At 35.6% G+C, this 22,507-nt stretch overlaps 1 protein-coding gene across 7 annotated transcripts in view; it reads right to left on the bottom strand.

The window, feature by feature from the left end:
* The window catches only part of pacrg (PARK2 co-regulated), a 160,589-nt gene that overhangs the window by 38,836 nt on the left and 99,246 nt on the right, over positions 1-22,507 (bottom strand). The window contains exons 5-7 of one of the 7 annotated variants that reach the window (XR_015512538.2): positions 4,318-4,403; positions 4,118-4,172; positions 3,520-3,593 (exon numbers count right to left, since the gene is read on the bottom strand). The exons of 1 other annotated variant lie outside the window; for it this stretch is intronic. Coding sequence is in view for 3 of the 6 variants with exons in the window: in XM_087288972.2 (XP_087145098.1) it covers positions 4,021-4,172 (152 nt within the window). In the remaining 3 variants the exon portion in view is untranslated. Of the gene's footprint in view, positions 1-3,519; positions 3,594-4,005; positions 4,404-11,394; positions 12,141-21,526; positions 22,496-22,507 lie in introns of those variants that run through there. 5 more of the 7 variants (XR_015512537.2, XM_087288973.2, XM_087288972.2 and 2 more) reach the window with 5 other exon arrangements.

The following is a 22,507-nucleotide window of genomic DNA, read 5'->3' as shown; positions in this document are numbered from 1 at the left end:
TTTTTACCAACCAAGTTTGTCAACGCCATTTTAACGACACAGGTCACTCTGCTTATTCATGCCAGAGTCCCGCAGAATATGTGACTGACAAGTGTTAATTTGTGTGTAACTTTATTTATTTATGATTTGGTTATGGGTAAAACAAAGACCATACGGGTCAGTTCGTTGAAACAGTAGGCTACAAGTAATTAATTTGTTATGAATTAACTATTAATTCATGAATAATTAATTCACCACCGCCTACGACGACGATGCCATCGTCCATCATGTTTCACATTAGACATTGTACTATGCCATATTAGCGGGAATTTCAGGTTTCGGGCTCAATTTCATCTGACAGACTTGTCATTTTTTTTGTTAAAACTGTTAACCAATCCCCCCAACAGGGCAAGTCATCCTTAATGTTGACTACGGAAGCAATTCCATTTAAACATTTTTAAATAGTTTTTAGATAATGATCACAGTCTATTACTGTAAACACAGTATGAGCATTACCTACTGACAATATTTACAGTAAAGCTATAAATATCTCACGTGCATCATGACTGCACCAGATGGTTCACTACACCCCACTTGAGTTTTCAAAAGAAATGCTCTCGCTCTCTCTTTTGTCATATTCCAGGTACATTTAATGAGCTCACATTAGTTCCTTATTACAAACGTCACCTCTGCCGTGCACTGCAGAGAGAGAGAAAGAATGTGTGTGATGACTTCATTTTAAATGGAAACATGATTGAAGAAAAATCAAGTCTAAAAAAAAAGGCAAAAATCAATGGCGATATTCCCTGAAAGATGTGAGGCGGAGTGGGAAAATGTCACAGGCGACGGCTAATGAAGGGAAATAAGTTAGATAAATTATTTAAAGGTTGTCATTAAAAAATGTCCAGAAAGAACAGAGGGTTGATACTGGAAAGGTCAGAGCGATGAAGGAGAGATTCATTAACCTCAGTCCACCTCAACCATGCAATTATCACTGCGACTGATCTCTCTCTCTCTCTATGCTTCTATATAAGGTGTTATTCAAAGAAAAAAGGCAGCTCTGATAGCTTCTCAAAGAGAAACCTCAACTACTTTCTTGACTTCTATTAAAAAACAGTGGTCAAACTGTTAATATATATGAAGGGAAAGTATGGTCATGGTATTTCTTTGGTAGGATAAGGCTCCTGTAGCTATCCTTACATAGTGATTGGAAAGTTTTAAATACATTTATACAAATGTATTAAATTGGCTTTCTAACAGGGCCTGACAAAATCAACATAGGCTTATTCTGAAATCATAGCCCTATACATTTCTAAAGAGTTTGCAAATTATGTGGCCAGAGCTTCATTCTTTAAAATGAATGCTACGATGAGGTATGACGCCGTTCATTTTCTCGCTTACCAGCTGACCACTTACCTCCGTATCGATGGCTTTTCCACTGTAACCAATTTGGCCAGTAGCTCAACATGTACGTCCGTGGACTTGAGACGCAAAGCAGAGTTGACAGCGACAATGAAGACCGGTGAAGAATAGTTTAAGAAAGAAGGTAAGACAAAAACAAAAGCTAAAAAATAAAATAAAATAAACAAGTAAATAACAGGGTGAGAATGTGGTAAAATCTGAAAACATTGGAAAAATCAGGTGAGGGTTTTTCTTTTTCTGGATTGCTTTTTAAAACTGTCGACTGAGTGTATGGCAGGGGATGGACGGGTCAATCAGTGCTTCTAAAAACACTATTGGTTGGGTTTAGGGAAGGAGGAGGGTGGCTTAGTTGATTGGTCAGTCGGTCAGTCAGTCAGTTGACAGCAGCCTCTGGTGGATTTACATGAGAACAGGAGGAGTAAATCGTGAGAGAAATTTAAGATCTGAAAAAGCGTACACAAAGGCCTCTGGTGGATTTGCGAAAACAAAAACTGCAAAAAAACATAGCATAGAAACATAGTGAGTTGTGGAATGTGTTTTTTGCTGGTCTTGGCTGGTTTATTCACTGTTACTGAATATATGACACCAGGAGCACTGCTGGCCAGTACGTGCCCTATGACAACATTCCGCGGGTGTCACAGACAAATGTAAGGCAAAAAAAGGGGGGGTGGTGTTGGCAATGGTGGATTTCGCGGACAAAAGTAAAGAAGGGGGATTGAGTTGGGATTGTGTTCTGGTGAGCCCCAAATAGTACTCCAGATAGTACCCCCTAATAGGACCCAAACACTGCATGGGCCCTGAGAATCAACCTAACTTTTCGCCCTCTAGCACTCTGTATGACACTAAAATCACCAGTATTTCAGTCTGAATGGGGCAGTGGTTAAATAATTCATTCAAGTTCTTTCAAAACATGAAGATTCATTTATAAACATCTTAACATCTAAATTAAAAACGATTCGTTCTAAAACAAATTTCAAGAGTTCACACTTAGCTGATGATTTTTAATAAAGCTTGTTTGGCATGCTGTCCCGGGAGAGAGCCCTGAGCTTATGAGATCCTCGAGCTCTGGGCTCCCACCTGTTGCAGGGCGAGAGGGGGGTTCTTCAAGACGAAGATATTGAGCTAAGAAAACTCTGGTTATTTATAGTGAGTTAGGAATTAACTGATTAGATGATTGGTCATGAGCTAATGCTGGAACAGCTATGGACAATCATAAGCATGTGATCCTCTTGAAATTTGTTTATAAATAAACTTCACTACTTGGAGTCAGTGATTTACTAACAGCAGACTTCGTCATAGCAGATCATTTGAATCAGGGAGTTGTTAACTGTAGATAGACTCACTTTGAATACATCATTTGAATCAGTGAGGGGTTGACTTGAGAACAGATAAAATCAGCTCTGTTCAATTCATGAATTAATTACAGCATGATTTGTAAACTCGTTTAACAGGTTAAAAGACAAAATTCAGCTTGTTGAATAGCACAAACATCACAGATGAGCAGGATTTTCGATTTTCTCCAAAGACAAATTCTTAAAATATTCTCCACCATGGCTTCAGCTAAAAATTGTCTACTGAAGCAAAATAAACAAGTGCATCACAGATGACCTGAGGGTGAGCAAATGAACAGCCAAATTACACCATTTTGAGTGAAATATCTCTTTAAAACAAGGATGGAAACTAATTGGAACGTTGAAAAGTTAATACCTGATCAAAACAAGGTCTAATTTCTTCATCATATCAGAAACAAACCTGCCTTGACCAATTCCTATTGATTTAAGCTGGTGTTTCTTTTCTCTATCAGCATAGGCTAGTTTAAAATGTCAAAAGGGGAACAAAGTCTTTTATATGCCCTTCAGCCAGCGCTCTCTTTCTCTTTCTTCATTCTCAGGGGTTAGTTAGTCTTGCATGCTTACAAGATTGTTTTATGCCTGGATCAAATTGGTGAGATTTGGGAAGGCGTTCCCAGTGCAGGAATGTTCTCTGGCATTCCCTCTCAGCGCAGGGATTTGGCCTCTAATTGCCAGACCGTTCTGCTAATTCTTCATTTGTGGATCAGGGGCCAGCTGTAGGCCTCGGGGCATTGAGCTCCAGTCAACTCTCACCAGGCCAGACATATTCAAAGGAAATTATTGTTTTTATTATATTTTTCTTTGCACAGTCTTTCTTGCTCTCTCTCTCTCTCTCTCTCTCTGAAAAACAGGAAATGAAAGTGAAACGCAGGATGGGTGGACAATAGTTCACTTTTGTGCTGTTTTTTGTTAAAATAGGCTCCAGTCTTAACAAACACCACATCACCAGAAAGACAAATGTGCTTATTTCTGTTGCCAAGCACTAACAAAAACACATAATACAACGCACACGGACAAGAAAAACTAACAAAAAACATAAACAAACCAAAAATTACAATTAAAAAAAATACAAAACAAAATTAAAATCAAACATAATAAACAAAACAAAAGAATAATAAACAAATTACTGTAAATAAGTACAAAAATAAATACAAATACAAAATTAAACAAATCAAAATATTAACTAATTAAACTGTACAAAACAATAAATAAATAAATAAATAAATAAATAAACAGATAAATAAATAAACGAACAAATAAAAAAAAGTTAAACAAAGACAAGCAACAAACCAAACCAAAAATAAGAATCAAGCAAACAAACAAATAAATAAACCAAAGCAAAAAAGAAAACCAAAGAACTGCACCTTGAGTTTAGTAGAAGACATGAAGACACACCAGATCTCTCTCTCTCTCGACATCCTACATAAAACGACAGATTAATACTCAACCACAGGCCTAATTCATCTCATTTCTCTGCTTTTAAGTCAGATGAGTCTGAACTCTAGATTCAAACCACACTGCAGTGTGTCATATCAGTGAGATCTTTTACAGCTCCGGCTGAGACCTGGTCATCAAAGCTCACTCTGAAACTCTGTCCTTATCAAACATGCTCAGATTCCAAACTCATCTTGATGTATTTAGGTCAGACTCCTATGGGAGTGGCACAAAGGTGAGAGATTAATTGGCTGTAATCTGTGTGATTGAGGATACTAGATGAGAACAAGAACACTGGAGTGAAGCGGTGCTTTAGAACAGTGGTTCCCAACCTGGGGTCCGCGCCCCCCTAAGGGGGGCGCCAGAGTTCACAAGGGGGGCGCGGGAGAGGATAAGTGTTGAGGTAGAAAAAGGCATAAAATGCTCCACTATTATACAGGGCTGTAAAATTAATCCAAAATCCGATTTCGATTTCAAACGATTATAAAAAAGCATTAATCAAGATAAACAATTATATACATCATATACCGCCCCCTTTCCAGTTGTATGTGTTGCGAAAGACCGCGTGCTTATGTGTGTGTGCAACACGCACACGCAGTCAGAAGCATACGGCCGGTCAGCATTCGCTCTCATTAGCACCCTGAGATGAGCAGAGGAGCGCGGACATCTAGTCATCTTAACGTGAGCGCTTTAATGGTCAAATAGGTGTCAAAACGCGGTGTTTAGTGATTATTTATATTAACCCTCATTTGTGTAATAAACAAACGAGTTGAGGATCAAAAGACGTGAAAGAGAAACCATTAAAGAGACAGCGCAAAATATTCCTGCTGCCGCCTGTTTTTATTATCATTAATCAAACATAACAAGAAAATGTTTCTCTGCTCTCGACTGAAGGATTTTTGTAGCTAAAGTGTTTTTCTCACAGTGGAGATGCTTAAAGCACAGTTTGTTTTATATTTTTATTCTATTGTATTTATTTCTCTTTCCTTTGCAGGGTGGAAAATAACTGTATGTATACACTTGAAGTCAGAATTATTAGCCCTCCTGAATATTAGCAACCCTTTTCCTGGCCAATTTCTGTTTAATGGAAAGAAGTTTTTTTTTTTTTTTTTTTTTTTTTTACTTTTTTCTGAACATAATAGTTTTGATATCTCATTTCTAATTACTGATTTCTTTTATCTTTGCTATGATGACAGCACATAATATTTTACTACTTTTTTTTTTTTTTAAATATAAGCATTCAAATTTAGTGCAATTCAAAGGCTTAATTAAAGTAATTAGGCAAGTCATTGTATAACAGTAGTTTCTTCTGCAGACAATCAAAAATATATATTGCTTAAGGGGGCTAATAATATTGATCTTAAAATAGGTTTCAAAATATTTAAACCTGCTTTTATTCTAGCTAAAATAAAACAAATAAGCCTAGAAGAAAAACAAATATTAGAGGAAATACTGTTAAATTCCTTGTTCTGTTAAACATAATTTGGGAAATATTTATAAAAAAAAAATTCTCAGGAATATATGTATTTTTAAGTACCAAAAAAAAAAAATAAATAAAAACACATGCTTAAAATTCCAGCATAATAGTTAAAATAATTAAAATAAATAACTCTAAATAATTTTTTACATTTTGCTCACTTGCGCAATGTGCTTGTCCAACTTCTCGTAAAGGCAAAATCAAAACAAAAATGGCAGACAAACGTCAATGTAATGATTCTTCAGAGGCAAAGAAAAAGATTAGACAGTATGACAAAGCCTATCTAAATACACATAAACACACACATACAGTAATAAATATATATATATATATATATATATATATATATATATATATATATATATATATATATATATATATATATATATATATATATATATATATACGGTACATATGTGTGTGCGTGCGTGTGTATTTATATGGTGGGGGGGCTCCAATGTTTGTATATGTTCATGGGGGGGGGCCCCAGAGAAAAAGGTTGGGAACCACTGCTTTAGAACACTACACTGCTCTGTTCGAAAACTTAATGTGTGGCATATGGAGGCATTTTACGGCTTTTCTAGAATACAGCTATAATAAAATGAAAATAAATATTTAAAACAGAAATAATGTTCATTGTGAAAACGTTAAACATATTAATTAGGTATGAGAAAAAAAAAAGCATTCCTTGGAGAGAAAAAAATACAGATATGCCAGATAAAGTGATAAAATGTCAAATTTGAAAGAAATGTATGTTATTAAAAAGTATAAATATAATAGATATAATATAGAAAAAATCTACTAAATTAAATTCAATATTTGAAAAGAAACTAATGTCATAAATTGAATGCTAAAGCTTAAGATTAAATGCAATTAAACAACTAAATATTGGAAAATTTATTGTAAAGAGGGCTAACAAGAGATACACTGGGGAAAAACCATGGAAAAGCATGTCAAGACTGCATGAAAAAAATTGATATGCCAGACAAGCAGAGAGAAAATATGAATCTCAGTTGATTAGTACTTAAAACATAAATAAAACAGTATTGTAAAAAATTTTTTATAAAAAAAGCTCTACAATTAAATTGGGGTATTTTACAACAGTATTTGTCATAAGAGATGCACTGCACATATGCAATACACATTCTGGATTATCATTACAATATTTGTAAGGATTACCTGAAAACGTAATCTATAAAAAAATATCCGTAAATAATTTTTTTTAATGTATTTTGTGATTCATGTTTTTATTTTTCAACATTTATATATGCCTTTGAACTGCATTATGAGACCTTAATATTTCTTCTCACAACTTTTAACCTTAAAAAGTTATTTAAAAAGTAACTTTTTTTTATAGTTTCAAGAGTTCACACTTAGCTGATGATTGACAATAAAGCATGTTTGGCATGCTGTCCCGAGAAAAAGCCCTGAGCTAGTAAGATCCTCAAGCTCGGGGCTCCCTCTCGTTTGTAGGGAGAGACGGGAGTTTGAGCTCAGGTAGGTCTAGATAACTCTATTTATAGCTACTGGCAGATTAAGAATTGCTGATTAAGAGCTTATCTATGGTACTGATTTGGTTTGGTCAATTTACCTATGTCGCATGTCTTTGAACTGTGGAAGGAAACCGGAGAATCCGGGGGAAACCCTTGCACGTGAATATGGGGAGAACAAGTAAACTCCGCACAGAAAAGTCAACTGGCCAGGTAAGGACTTGAACCAATGACATTCTTGCTGTAAGGCAACAGTGCTAATCACTGGGCCGTCATGCCGCCCTGTCAAGTAAGGGGGAGGAGTAGGGGTGGAAGGGGGGATTCTTCAAGACGAAGATGACTGAGGTAAGAAACTCTGGTTATTTATAGTGAGTTAGGAATCATCTGATTCAGGGTTTCTGCAGGTTTCACATAGTTAAATTTATTTTAAGGATTTTTTTTCTGAATATCCCAGGAAAGATTTTTCACTTGCCCTATCAAAAAATGATAAAATAGTTTTTGCATTTAATAATACAATAATACATTTTTTTAAAAAAAAAAAACTTTCAAATATATTTTTATTCACAAACCATATAACCCTTACCAAGAATATAAAAACATAGCTGCCAATTAATTCAGTCTACAATAATAATAATAATAATAATAATAATAATAATAATAATAATAATAATAAACAATAGGTCAGTTTTTTTGGTGATTGTGTGGGGAAAATTAGGACCTGTAAAAAAATAAGACCTATAACACAATATTTTTAGTAGATTTAGGACTTTTTAAGGCCTAAAACCTAGCTTTTGAGATTTTAGACATTTCAAGACTTTTGAAGACACCACGGATACCCTGTTATTGGTGAATTATGCATTAGCTTATGCATGACAAGCTGAGGTCATTCATACACAGTTTAGAAATCAACTTCACTTCAAGTGATATATTGTCTGGGTGAGTTGTATATTATGATACAAAAAACCTAACAAAAATTAAGCTGCCAGTACATTTCCTGTTATTTTAATTTACAGATTTATTTCTCTATATATTATTTCTTATACATTATATTATTTCAAACTACTAAAATGTCAATAAAAGTCACTTTGTTTAACGCTAGAGTTCAATTTCTAAGATCAAAAGTTAACAAATTAGAGATTTATGTTCCATAATGCAATATACAAATGTAAATAAAAGGAAAACACAAAATCCGAAAACAGTTAATTAACCGATATTGTTGCAGTGTATAACTTGCACAAAAGCAAACTCTAAAAGATATGGCTAGCTGTTTTTAAAGTAAATTCTAATAGCAGATGTGTACACAGCCCATCATCTCCACTCACTATTACAGTCAAACTCGGCTCTCAGTGAGCGTCATGCTTTCAGCAGGTCTGCAGAGAGATCGGAGTCTATTAAAGCAAACTCAGAAACAGAATCCACTGCGTGAAGAAGTCAATCCAGCCGATTAACGGAGTCCCTGCTGCAGGAGTACAGCTAGACGGAAAACTCACAAATCTAATCTAGAGACCTCAACCCTGTGGATGAGATGCTATTTGCATTGAAATAGAACCATCTTCAGCTGCCTGGTGTCAGTGATGTGTGTGTGTGTGTGTGTGGGTCTCAGGTGGTAGTGAACGTGGAAGTATTCGACTGGAGGCCTAACACTGAATTAAGGATACACACAGGTGCTGTAGAGTGGAAATGGAGTCTGGATAGCAGCCGCACAGATTTAGAAGCTTTGTCACATGAGATGCAGCATATGTGTGTGTTTGCGTGTGTGTGTGTGTGTGTGTGGTTGTATACATATTACAGTACAGGCACAGATGGCATTGTCAGTGGTGAACAATGAGCTCACTAGCTTAGCACAAGAACAGCAATCATCTATCCTGACGTGTGAATGTGTGTTACTGTATTTGTTTCTGTCTGATTGTGTGTGTTACTGTGTTTGTGTGCCTTATTCACTGTGGTGCTAGTGAACGTGGTGCATTATGCGACTCAACATTCTGTAGTAAAGGAACTACACAGTAAACACTACTGAACCAGGATAGAATAAGTTTTGTTTTTATTCATATTCAAAGTGAATATGCTTTACAAGCAAATAAACTTATGAGATTTGGGTCTGTTTTTTTTTTTTTTTGTTTTTTTTAGATATCTTACAAGTTTAAAGTGTTATCAAAACAGGGACATTGTAGTTTGGTTGTCTTGGCAAATTTAGTCCAAATCAAAAATAAAATATTATAAATAAAAACACCACTCAGTCTACTTAGTCATTTTTAAAGTCCTCATGAAATCAAAACTAAGCATAGGATTGTGTTAACCCACATTGCCAGTTTTAAGGTAAAAAAATTCAATTGTGCATGTCATTAAGAAAACTGAAAATATTTGCATTCTAATCTGAAAGTGCATTTCCTGATTGCTTTTAGTTAAATTGTCAGATCATGTATGTTTTAGGTATTGGGCCTGACTAACATATTTACCCCCCAGAATGACCAAGAGGCGACACTAAATAGAACATTCCATTGCAACAGCAGAGCCCAGCAACAGCCCTGCAATTCCACCATTTTGGGTTGAAAGTGATCGGCCGTCCATTAGATTTTATTGCTGTTGCGATGGCAAGCAGCTACTTTGTTTTTTATTTATTTATTAAAAAATATATAGTTACAACCTGAAAGACAACAATATAACACTTACTATCACAATCATCAGCACTTTTTATAGTTTATTTTATAGACTTATGATATGCTGTTGCTCTATTGCAATTTTTATTCCAAAATGGCCACCGCGGCATATAGTGGCTGTTTCCAAAATTGCACTAGAGTGTCGCCTCTTGTTGATTCTATGCTCTTTGATTCAGCTCGCAGCAGAAAAAACAAGCCACACCCACTGTTATTTAATATTATGTTTCTCTAGAAACTGTCAATACGCAATACAAAAAAAATAACGGTCGCAGCTTCCGATTTATGGGGACTTTAAGAATGAAACTATAAGACTAAAACTAGTTGATTTATATTAAAATTAGTCAGTAAACTTATTTTTAATTCACTTTGCTTAAAAAAAGTCAGTAAACCTGTTTTGTATTGTGGTAGACCTGCTAGTGTGGCATCAGCGTTGCCATGAATAGGACTCTCTCACTGTAATCTCTGCTCCTTGTGTGCTGATCAGGGACTGCTGCTGTCCATTGGAAGAGGGACATTTAATACACGCCATTGACAATGACGGGAGAGTAACATTCGGATGACTGCAGGAACACCACCGACTTCTCCCTCTTCCACTGCGTTCCCTGATCGGCATTTCGCTTCACCCAATCACCGGACCCCTTTGGACACAGAACTCACTGCCCAGCACATCCAAGCACAATTGTTTTCCTGCTCCACTCCCTTAATAAACACCCCTTTTGAGATTTGTACTACCTCTCTGCTCCAGTTTCCCCCAAAGTCGGAAGACATGTGCTATAGGTGAATAGGTGAGGTCCCAGTACTGGGTTGTGGCTGGAAGGGCATCCGATGTGTAAAACATGTGCCAGAATTGCTTCGCTGTGGCGACCTCTGAAAAAGAGACTAAGCCAAAGGAAAATATTTGAATTTTTTTTTGTGTGCAATTTGACATGCTTTGTTTTACAGTGCACTGTGTTCTGTGCCCTGATTAGTGCATTGTGTTCTGTGTCCTGATTGGCTGTAGACCATTGTCAATCAATCTCCTCTGTGCAGTGTCTCCTGTACTGAACAGAATACATTCAGCTTGCTAAATTGACAAATCTTTGATTGCTAGCAGGGTGACTCTGAAGTGCTGTACTGTATGCCTGCAAGTTTTCTCCCTACAATGTAAACGAAACGTTCTGCAACATCAAAGGCAGCCGCGGTAGAACCCAAAAGACAGGAGGATGCTAACCATTGCACAAAAAGTTGGACTTCTGGACATGCTAAAGGAAGGTAGAAGTTACATGTTACAAGAGAGAAAAGTGTAAAAATGTTATATAGGAAAAAAGTGCGCCTCAAGTCTCCCGACGTACATGGCAAGTTACTGAGCAAACTGGTAACAGCGGGAAAGCCGACCATACGACCCTGCCCCGTAGCGAAATGCAGTCATATGTACTACTGGCTACATAATTTGCGATCTCAAGAAATGTATATAGGGCTAAATAAAATGAGCCAATAATGTTGGTGAACCCTGTACACCTTTTAAGACACTTTACAATGTCAATATAAAAAAGCAGCAAGGTCAGTGATGGGTAAAATCAAACAATAGCAAACAGAATAAAATAAAATAAAATTTGTATTCATTAAGACTGCATAAAACTGATTAATTGCATAAAAACATATTATACGTTTATAATATTAGAAATGATTATCATTTTAAAAGATCTATGATCTTTTAAAATCATATTCTGAAAATGAATATTCAGAGTCTATTAAAACATACATAATGGTTTCCAAAAGAATAAAAAAATGTCACAGTTGAAAATTATTTAAATCATAAGCCCCCTACCCCCCGCCCCCCAAAAAAGCTTTGCCATCACAAAACAACATTGTATTTTTGCTGTAAATAGGTATTATTATTTATTATTTTTATTATTATTTTTAAAAATAAATTGTAATCATGAATAGTTACAGGAAGAACAATAATAATAATAAGAAGAACAATAATATTTTTGTTCAAGGCACTTGTGGTGAGCAGAAGATTTTTTTATTATTTAAAAAAAAAACATCTGAATGGTGCTGTAAATTCAAACAGTGAATTTTGCATGCTGAGTTGGTTCAGGTGTGGAACATTTGCCCTCAAGAACAGATGGTTTTACTTCTCAGCACATATGGAAGCAGGTCTGCTCAGGTGTCTGTACACTCTTCTCTCTCCCTCTCTCTCTTACAATAAAAATGTGATTAGCTGATCTGGGGCCACAGGACAACTCATTGCTTTACCATGTCCACTTCAATGCAACATAAACTGCTGTCATTCTATCCCTTCACACATGGCTGTTTTTACTTCATAATGATATGTATGTTTGATGAGCTGTAATAAAACAGATTGTAAAAAATTGTAAATAATCACAGACATAAATAGTGATATAAATCATTTAGAGATATAATCAGTGCACGTGGCATCTGTAGGCCCACATATGCATAATTCTAAACTTAGATCATTGTTCTGTAGTTGGATGTGGTCTTTATCTTTATCTATCAAATGAATCAGCTCCGTTTCCGTGCAAGATTTCTCACAGCCTTAGTTCCATCCTGAAAAATCAATGGACATGCAGATGGATTCCGGGTAAAATGCTGCCCATTCATTTAGCTCTAATTCACAAAAGCACAAGGAATTCAAGAAACGCTTCGTGAATTATCTGAGATCAGATAAGCATCACTGCTAGTGTTCTGAATGAGGGGAAAAAAACACCTCCGGTAATATAGCAAAACCTTAAAACAAAACAGAGGATGGCAGATCACTGTTTCTGCTGATTAATACACAGACAGATCGCAAGTCATAAAGACTGGAGAGATCAATAGAGAGAGCGAGAGAAAGAGAATGAGGCCATCAGTCATTTCAAAGACCACGACATTCAAGTTCATGTTTGAATGTCTAATAAATACAGAGAATGGTTAATGCACGCACTCAAACTAATTATCCTGATCCAGACATAATGCCTGTCAGAACACCGGACAACTGGGAGCCCTAAAGTTCAGCACACAAAATGTCATATTTTAAAGTTTAAAGGATGCATTCGTGTGAAATTCTGAGTAATGGCAGTAAGTTATGAACCATAAAACAAATAACCAATTTCTTTCAATATACAGTAATTCAGCCCTCCTGAATGATTAGCCCCGCTGTATATTTTTTCACCAATTTCTGCTTAACTGAATTAAGATTTTTTTTATATTTCTAAACATAATAGTTTTAATAACTAATTTCTAATAACTGATTTATTTTATCTTTGCCATGATGACAGTAAATAATATTTTACTAGACCTTAAAAATTTGACCTTTTTTTTAAAATGCTTTTAAAAAAATGAAAACTGCTTTTATTCTAGCCAAAATAAAACAAATAAGACTTTTTTTTCCAGCAGAAAAATACATTATAGCAAATACTGTAAAAACCTCCTTGCTCTGTTAATTTGGGAAATATTTAAAAAAAAAAAATTCACATGAGGGCTAATAATTCTGACTTTAATGTTAGTTTAACTTCAATGTTAATTAAGGACAGTCTGTTAAGTAAAGTTTAAAGGGGTGGTCCAGGGTGTATTTTTAAGGCTTGGTTGTGTTTATAAGATGCAAAGCAATGTGTGCTCATGCTTCATGTATAAAAAAAATCTATATTTCTTTTATGATAAATATGATATCGTAGTGGATCACCACTTTAATCCTGATTCTTTAATTCTGGTGTTTAGGAGTGCTCTCTCATCCCACTGCAAATGAGGTTTTTATTCATCAAAAAGAAGATTGCAGCTCTACTAAAGAAAAGGTGTGATTCAATACTTTTTCTCATTTTAAGAAAGGTTTTGATGGTTAGTCGCAGTTGTCAGGTTATTCCATTAAACAAACTTGTGGGGTTAAGCAGATATAAGTTGCTTTTAGTGATGTTGCTCACTGCAATAGCAGTAACTTCTAAAATGCTTTACTTATCTGATGATCTAAGACCTATTTATATAAGCTTGCAATTATGTTTTTTTTTTTGTTTGTTTGTTTAAATTTGTAGATTTAGGCATTTATATATTAAGAGCTCTGTCATCTGTATGTTGCATAGATACATAATATGTTGTTGTAGCAATGAGATGTTTGCTTTATGGTGCATTAAAGTAAAGGGAAGTGCAATATTTTTAGCTGGGAGTACTATATGCACTCTGTGACGACTGTTTATCTATATTTATCCAATGTGATGCCCAAAATTTAGGCAGTATTATTGACTAATAATGTTTGTCTTCAACTGTGTATGTGTATGTGAATGCCAAAGTATATGCAAAAGACACACAATGAAGTTTACCATAGCCTTAAATGTGATTTCCGCAGTAACTACATTCTATGCATAAGCTTCACTCGAAAGTATATTACCAAAAAAATAAAAAAGGAAAGCATAAATTAAATTCATAGAGGCCAGAGACCAAAACATAGGTGAGGAGGGACAGAAATAAACTAGAAATTCAGGCGCATAAGGTCAGGCGTGTGTATACGAGTGATAGCCAGACGTACTGTATGGAGAGACGGGTTAGTGGGAGAATGTTTTAGGGTATTCATGAGTCTGGCCTGTTATCAGTTGACCTTTAAATTGGAGCCGCGGCTCGGCAGGAAACCCGAGGGGGCCCGTCTCAGATTTGACTGGCTCAGAGCCCTCGACTCACTGACGATAAAGACTAGAGCAGCCTGTGGGCAAATCCACACCATATGCTTCTATGCATATATATGTACAACAAAAGATATATATTGAGTGGCTGTGTTAGAGTAGCATCATTAAGGGCTCTGAAGCATGTTGAGACGGAGTAGGGGGGCACAGATAGAGGTGTATGAATGAGGGTGGGCTTGCCAGAGCTGTTCTCTTCCCTCTGGGGGCAACAGTGGCAGAGATGATGAATTCATCACAGCTGTAAGACTCCTGCAGGAGGCCAGATTGGCTCAAATCCCCCATGAGAGGAAGACATGTGACACAACAAAAAAATCACAAGCCTTTAGAGAGTGGGCTTTGAAATTTATATTGCATTGTGTTTGTGTGCTATAGTGTTCTTATGAATATACTTTTTTACAAGAGAAGAGAGTCTTGTATCTGCGGTGATAAACCAAACTTTATTAAGAAATCTCTCAGAAACATGAACTGGCAGTAGATTTTGGAGCAGATGTTCTCTAGTGGTGTCTGGAAGAGCATGCACAGCATAAAACATATGCCAGTGTAATTGGAAGTTCATTCCGCTGTGGCAAACCCTGATAAATCAGGGACTAAGCCAAAGGATGGTAAGGGAGTGAGTGTTCTCTAGTGTACAAGTATACAAATGCACACCAGCAAGGTGTTGGGGTGGGAAACCAGGAACAAATAAAGCCCTATGACCTCTAATGAATTAATTTTCAAAATTGGGTAAAATAAAATAAAATAAAATAAATAAAAAAATAAAAATAAAAAATAAAAATAAAATAAAATAAAATAAAATAAAAAAATAAAATAAAATAAAATAAAATAAAATAAAATAAAATAAAATAAAATAATAAAATTAAATTAAATTAAATTAAATTAAATTAAAAGTACTAATATATAAAACAAAACAAAATAAAATAATTATCATACATAAAATAATCACAAAATAGAAATAAAAAAGTGTAAGAAATCTCTCATGGACTGGCAGTAAATTTTGGAACAGATGTTCTCTAGTAGCGGCTGGAAGGGCATCCGCAGTATGAAATATAAGGCAGTGTAATTAGAAGTTCATTCCGCTGTGGTGATCCCTGATAATATTATATATATAACAACAGTCAAGATTTTTTTACAGCATTAAATAATAAAAAATATTTATATACTGTTTTTTTTATCATTTATCATTTAGCATTTATCTTATTTATATATATATATATATATATCTTAGTTCTTAACTGAAAAGAGTAGATCATGTTGATACAGATTTATAGTAAATTTAAACATTGCTCAAGTAAATTTTAAGAATTCACATTGTGCTATTAACCAATCTGGTTGAATATGTTTTTTGACCACCTCTAGAAGTGGTAGAAACTGGACAAGCTCAAAAATTGTAGATCCCATTTACACCTGTTTTTGTGATCAGACTGATAAAAACACATCTTAATACCAGGTGTACATAGAGCCATTGTTGCCCATCAGTCTCATAGCATAAAATACTATTGACAACGAGTGATAAGAAAAAAACTGAGGCTAGCGGGAGCTCTGCCATACACACAGTATACAAGGGATCAAGATCACCACATACATCCCTTAACCCAACATATATAAAATGACTACTCCATAGACACAAGCAGTGTTTTATTTAAAAAGGAACCTCTCAGAGCATTGTTTAAGCTCCTTCAGTTGCCTCTGGTGCTATAAGGGGGTGTGTGTTGGTGGATATCAGACACTGCATTCCCAGCAGGAAGATTCATAGGACCAAAAGAGTGTATCACAGCAGGTCTTCAGCAGATTAATGTGGAAAGCAGACTTACAGCACAAAGATAATGCAGGCCAATAAAAAGACGCACACGCACGCAGAGCACAGGAGTGAAGCCGAGGCTAACGGCAGAACAGCTCGAGGTCGTTAAGCATCATTAGCAGGACATTTGTTCACACACATTTTTCAGGAAGCATCCCGCTAGGCTGAGAGTGTGTTCTCCTCAAGGAGTGTGTACTGGACAAAGGCAAGCAGGCAGGAAATAGAGTTTGTGTGTGTGTGTAATCTACTGCATGATGGAGCAGATCTGTCCCTCATAAGAGACGTCACCATGTTTGATTAACAACAGGACTCGATCCCAGCCGGAAAACAACACAAGCGTGTAAACTGCATCTGTGATTTGCATGCATTTACAGTTCCAGCGTGTTCAGTAGTTTCAAGCACAGCAGCACAAAAACACACACACACACACACACACACACACACACACACACACACACACACACACACACACACAAGTGAAAATGCTGAAAGGCTACTATCGTGAAAAAGTGTGTCTGGAGCTCAAGTGACCATAAAAGCAATAAAAAGTAAAAATAACATGGCAAGATATCAGTACTACTTATTGATTGAAGCACGAGGGGTTAAACTTGCTGACTCGTGCTGTTTAATGATTTAAACAGGCTGAAATAACATTGGGAAAAGCGCACACAGTTCATTTATGAGTTCTCCAGAGTCAAGGAGCTTGGCCTAGAACAAATTTACCACTAATTTTATTTTTAAAGGAATAAGCTAACTCAGAAAATTGTACGGTTTGTGTAGATCAGAATGCCCAAATCATGGGGTTGATTCCATAAACTGATAATGTATACTTTAAATTTACTATAAACCGCTGTACAAATTAGACCCCAACTGCAATTTCTTCCATAACTTATTCATTCCTCCTGTCAAGATAATTTTTTCTATGGCAGACTGTCCATATTTCCATAACAGAACAAGATAGGTTATAATTTATATTGGAAATATAAGGACAGAAAATGTATGTGTGTTATAGTAAAAGTCTGTATAGAAATCTATAATTTATTAAAGATTTATATTATCATAGGGCAGCACGGTGGCTCAATGGTTAGCACTGTCGCCTTACAGTGAGAAAGTCGCTAGTTCGAGTCCCAGCAGGGTCAGCTGGCATTTCTGTGTGGAGTTTGCATGTCCTCCCAGTGTTCGTGTGGGCCTCCTCAGGGTGCTCCGTTTTTTCCCATAGTCAAATCCCATGCGCTATAGGTGAATTGCATGAACTAAACTGGCCGTAGTGCATGTGTGTAAATGGGTGTTTCCCAATACTGGGTTGAAGCTGGAAGGACATCCGCTGGGTAAAACATATTCTGGATAAGTTGGCGGTTCATTCTTCTGTGGTGAACCCTGATGAATAAAGGGACTAAGGCAAAGATAATGAATGAATGAATGAATGAATGTTAGTATTACTATTATACTAATAGACAAATTAGTATTATTATTATACTAGTAAACAATCTCATGTGTTTTACTCTTCCAGTTTGGGGGTGCTAAAATACTTTACATGACTTTGAAAGAAGTCTGTATAAGCTCACTAAAGCTGTTAAAACAGACTTAAAATATGAACTAGTATACAATAAACGATTTCCATTTGAAAGCATTTTAAAATACATTTTTTGCCTGTGATGAAATACTCTTTTTAGCAGCCATTATTGCAGAGTTTAGTGTTAATTTAAAAAAAATATTCAAATTAATTTGGTTTGGTGCTCATTTTTCAGAAATATTAAATGAATGAGTTCAAAATAACATTGTTAACAATAATATTGTTTTTTGAAACAATAAAAATAATGTACTCTATTATTCGATCAATTTAATGGTAATAAATTACTATTACCTCTATTTTCAAAGCAACAGTAAAAGGAGTTGAGCTGATTAGCCATCTCCAGCCGCTTACATCAATGCAACTTCAGAGAGGATTTACATCGTCCCTTGTGAAGTACATTTGTCATGTGCTTAATCCCTTGCCAAGCATATCGAAAGTTACTTTGTTTAAAAGATTCCGCTATTTTTTGTTTGTATGCATACTTCTTGCTCTATTTGTATTTGTCTTTTAATATCTCTCTGTGTCTCTCAGACCCACCATATCCTGATTTCTATGTGCATTCCTTTTCTTGTTTATTCGTTAAGTATTTCAACACCCATGGTTTATCACTAGGGTATATATTAAATCTTAATGTTTTGGCTGGAATAACAGAATCCATACAAAAATGTACGTATCAGTAACTTTTTCAACTTGATCAAAGTTGAATGTCATCCGCACTGAAAATATCCCACTCTGTACATTCAAAACACCTATGCATAGCCATTATACTATCATTGTTCCATTCTTTAACTGACTTTTCCCGGGGTTTATCCCTTTCAAGTAGTCTCTGATAAACAGGACATAGGTAAACCACACTGTGACCAGCCACTACGAGTGGAGAACTGATGAAGTATACACACATTTTTATCAGTTGTATAGCACATTTCCAAAGTCTTTTCCCTCCTTGTAGTGCTGTCGACATATTGATAATATGTACACAAGCACTTCTTAACATCACAGTTATTAAAATCGCCCATAATAAACTTTGGGGCATCGAGGGAAATTGTTTCAAGTCTCTGAGATAGATTGTAGATGAATTAATTAAATAGACGAATCTGAGATAGATTGTAGACAACTTAATTAAAAAATTGAAGGAAAGGTGAAAAAAACACTTTCTGCCCTCAAACCTTTGAGCAGTTTCTAAAACATAACACTGGAATCACTTCTTGTAATTGGAAAACATACAAATGAACTGGTTAAATTACACAGAAAAATATTTTTGCTTTTGTAATTGTGCTTAATTGCTGTAATAGTGCTGGGCAAATGTGACCTTGTGAAAAAATTCCAGATTCAAAAAGCAAGCTCTCATAGACACACAACACCACAGTGCCAACAGCTGCATCCTGGGGAACAAAAGACCACTGTGTAGACACAATTTCCCTCTGGCCACACTGCCACAAGGCAAAGAAACACACACACACAATCTCACAAAGTACACAAAGCGGCCCGTGACACACTCTGTGAGAGTGATCCGGTTCAGCACGTCCGAGACATTCACAACCACCATCTCCCCCCAGAGGAATCCAGACAAGAAAAGCGTATCATTTTTAGCCCGACTTCAATTAACCGCAAGTCTCCAAACATCTCTCTCTCTCTCAAACTACTTCAGTACGCCACAGAACTAAAAGGTTTGTTTGCTTAAAATAGCATCTTCACATTTCGAAAGTCGACAAGATGCACAACGTCTAGTGTCTGACAGCCAAAGAAAACTGATGTTTGGATCTAACCAGTCCTGATCTGGGCTTGTAAACCAGGCATTAAACACTTAAGAGACTTTACCTAGCGCTAATTCACAGAGGAGATTAGCATGGAGCCTGGAGCTAATGAGAGGAGCTTTCTCTGTTCCTTGGGCGCTCCTTCTTTTGCTCAAACAAAACATTAGCAGATAATGTAACGGAATTAAGAAGACAAAAGCTTCAGATTGGATATTGATCAGAGGAGTGAGGTGGCAGCATTTCGGCTGGTTAAGCCTGTGATGAGGTGATTGATCCACAATGCTTGTCCTCACGTCTCAAGCTGTCTGGCAGGACTATAGTCTGCCTGACAAAGGCAGTGAATAGAACCACGAACCAGTCCGACATTGAGACACAAAGAATGCAGAACACTCACTGCAAAACCGTTCAAAAGGATGACAGACAACGGATGACAAAAAGAAAGAAATACAACTACAAAATCAATGTAAATTTAGGCGTCAGATGATGCACGCACTTGTATTGGCATGTAGAAAGTTGGTATAAGCACTCAGTAATGATGTAGAATATTCAATGTAAGGGTTCTGCAATGATGTTGAAGGTTCAATAAGAGTGACTCGGAGCAGTGCCGATGCCTGCTGATCTGAGACCAGCTTTAAAGATCAGAGCTGAAGGCTTGGATTCTAAAAGACAAGCACTGATCTCCAGCAAGACAAGGGCCGCAGGGATCAATGTAAAATCAATGGTAATTGTCAGTGTTTTTCTATGCGCCTGGATCAGAGATACCAATTTAACCTAGCAGGAGAAAAAGTAAAGAAAGTAGACATAAATATGTACTATATAGCACTAAGGCTGGCTAATATATAGTTTCAGTATCGATATCACAATGTGATCATTCACAATAGTTACATTGCAGGATCTGCAATGTTGAGTTTGTAATATAATTTATCATTTGAATGTGTTTTTTAGGCCTGTGAATATATGAGGAATTAATAAACATTTAGACATTACAAATTGTTCTTTTGTGGCTATAATTTTATTGAATAAATTTTATCTTTATTATTTAATTACTATACCTGACAGGCAAACTCGTTAGATTCAAAAAACAAGAAAATTTTAAAACAATAAAATTGAAAACATTAACATTTCTATGGTATCTTTTTCTTTATTGTATGTATTTATTGATTGTATATTAATTTTTATTTAGATGCACTCCCACTGCAGAATCATCCAAAATCATTTTAAAATGATCAATCCTTTCAAAATAGAGATCAAGTTGGAGATTTAAGTAATCTGGTGAAATTATATTCATATTACAATATATATTGCAGAATAACAAAATATAACAATGTTAGATTTTTCCAATATCATGCAACCCTTTATAGCACTGACCACGTATACCAAAATGAAACAAAAACTGTACATCGTGGTGTCTCAAGATGCAACTTAAAAAGGACGGAAATGCTTCCCCTTGCATTTTTAATTTACAAGCTATTCACAAATTAAAATATATATGGACTATAAGCAGATTTTTTTAAAGTTGTATTTTTAGACTCATTGTTTTTAAAAATGACTTGTTATTTAATCCCCACACGTTCGAGTGGTAATGTATTTCTGTCTACGAGCAATTCCATGCAAATGTCAACCCTGCCATGAAAAAAAATTACGTTTTTAGCAAAATAGTAAAACCCTTTCTATGTTTTTTGTGTAGGCTAGTATTTAACAGTAATCTAAAATACTCAAAAATGTCTTTGTCAAGGTTCTCAATCAACTATTTGATTTACCAAAGTCACATAATTGGCAGTTTCACATCGGTTACATCCATAATGTAGCTTTTTTCTTCATTATAAATACAAAAATATAAAAATAAAATAAAATCAATCATTTTTGTTCTATAGTGAGCCAACTCTTATCCTTTTGATTAGCATTATTTCTTTTGGGTTGTTCAGTTTAATTCACAGAATGTTTTTGGTCACATGCATAATTCATGTTTATTTCCCCCATTTAACGTATACATTTTTTACAAATTGATATTTTTCTCTGTGGTGAACTCTGTGGTTAGCTGTTTTGGAAAACAGATGCTTCAATACAATGTTAACGTATACTTTCTCAGTGAATTTATGTTTCGAGTTTTACTGCAGATGCCACATCCATAAAGCTGGAATAGTTCCTACTTAAAACTTCAAGGATAAAATTAATTCAAATATTTCCTTACTGAGTCCCACACAGATCGATATCATATCTGAGTCCATAAATATTAAAAGCACTTAGTTCACATGATACATTTAAATTTTTTTATTGTATTTCGTACACTACCGGTCACTAGGGTACACTTGTGGTCAGTAAGAATTTTAAATGTTTTAAAATAAGCTTCTCCTGCTCACCAAGGCTGCATTTATTTAATCAAAAATACAGTACAAATTGTAAAATTGTGATATGTTATTGCAGTATATTAGTGGTGGGCCGTTATCGGCGTCAACGTGCTGTTAAAGTGAGATTCTTATCGTGCAATAAAAAAATATTGCTTTTAATTTATTCTCAAAGTTGGGTTGGAAGCTGGGGCTATTCTACACAAGCTATGAAGACTTTTACCTTGATATTTTAGCGAGGATGTATACCTGACCGGTAAGCCATCTGACAAAAAAGTGCCCTTCTGAATGAAAGGATGCCTGACTTTAACTGCAGTTTAACAGTTTCAACTCATGAACATTTCATTCATCCCCCGTGACAAACTGGGGTACTAGACGCAAATAAGGAGTAAGGACAGGTGAGAGTGTTATGGAATTTAATAACGCAGAACCAAATGGAAAGAAAAAAATTCCGCATTTCGCGATTTGTGTGTGTGTGTGTGTGTTTGTGTGTTTGTGCGTTCCGGAGCGGTCCTTTACTGACAGCCGTGTGAGTGGATCTTGTCAGAAAATATGGCGAAAAGTCCTACATGGCGAT

This window comes from Danio rerio, chromosome 17 (genome assembly GCF_052040795.2).
Source record: "Danio rerio strain M-AB ecotype USA chromosome 17, GRCz13ab, whole genome shotgun sequence".
Taxonomy (NCBI): Eukaryota; Metazoa; Chordata; class Actinopteri; order Cypriniformes; family Danionidae; genus Danio; species Danio rerio.
Note: the sequence above shows the minus strand (reverse complement) of the source record. Positions and strands in the feature narration are given on the sequence as shown.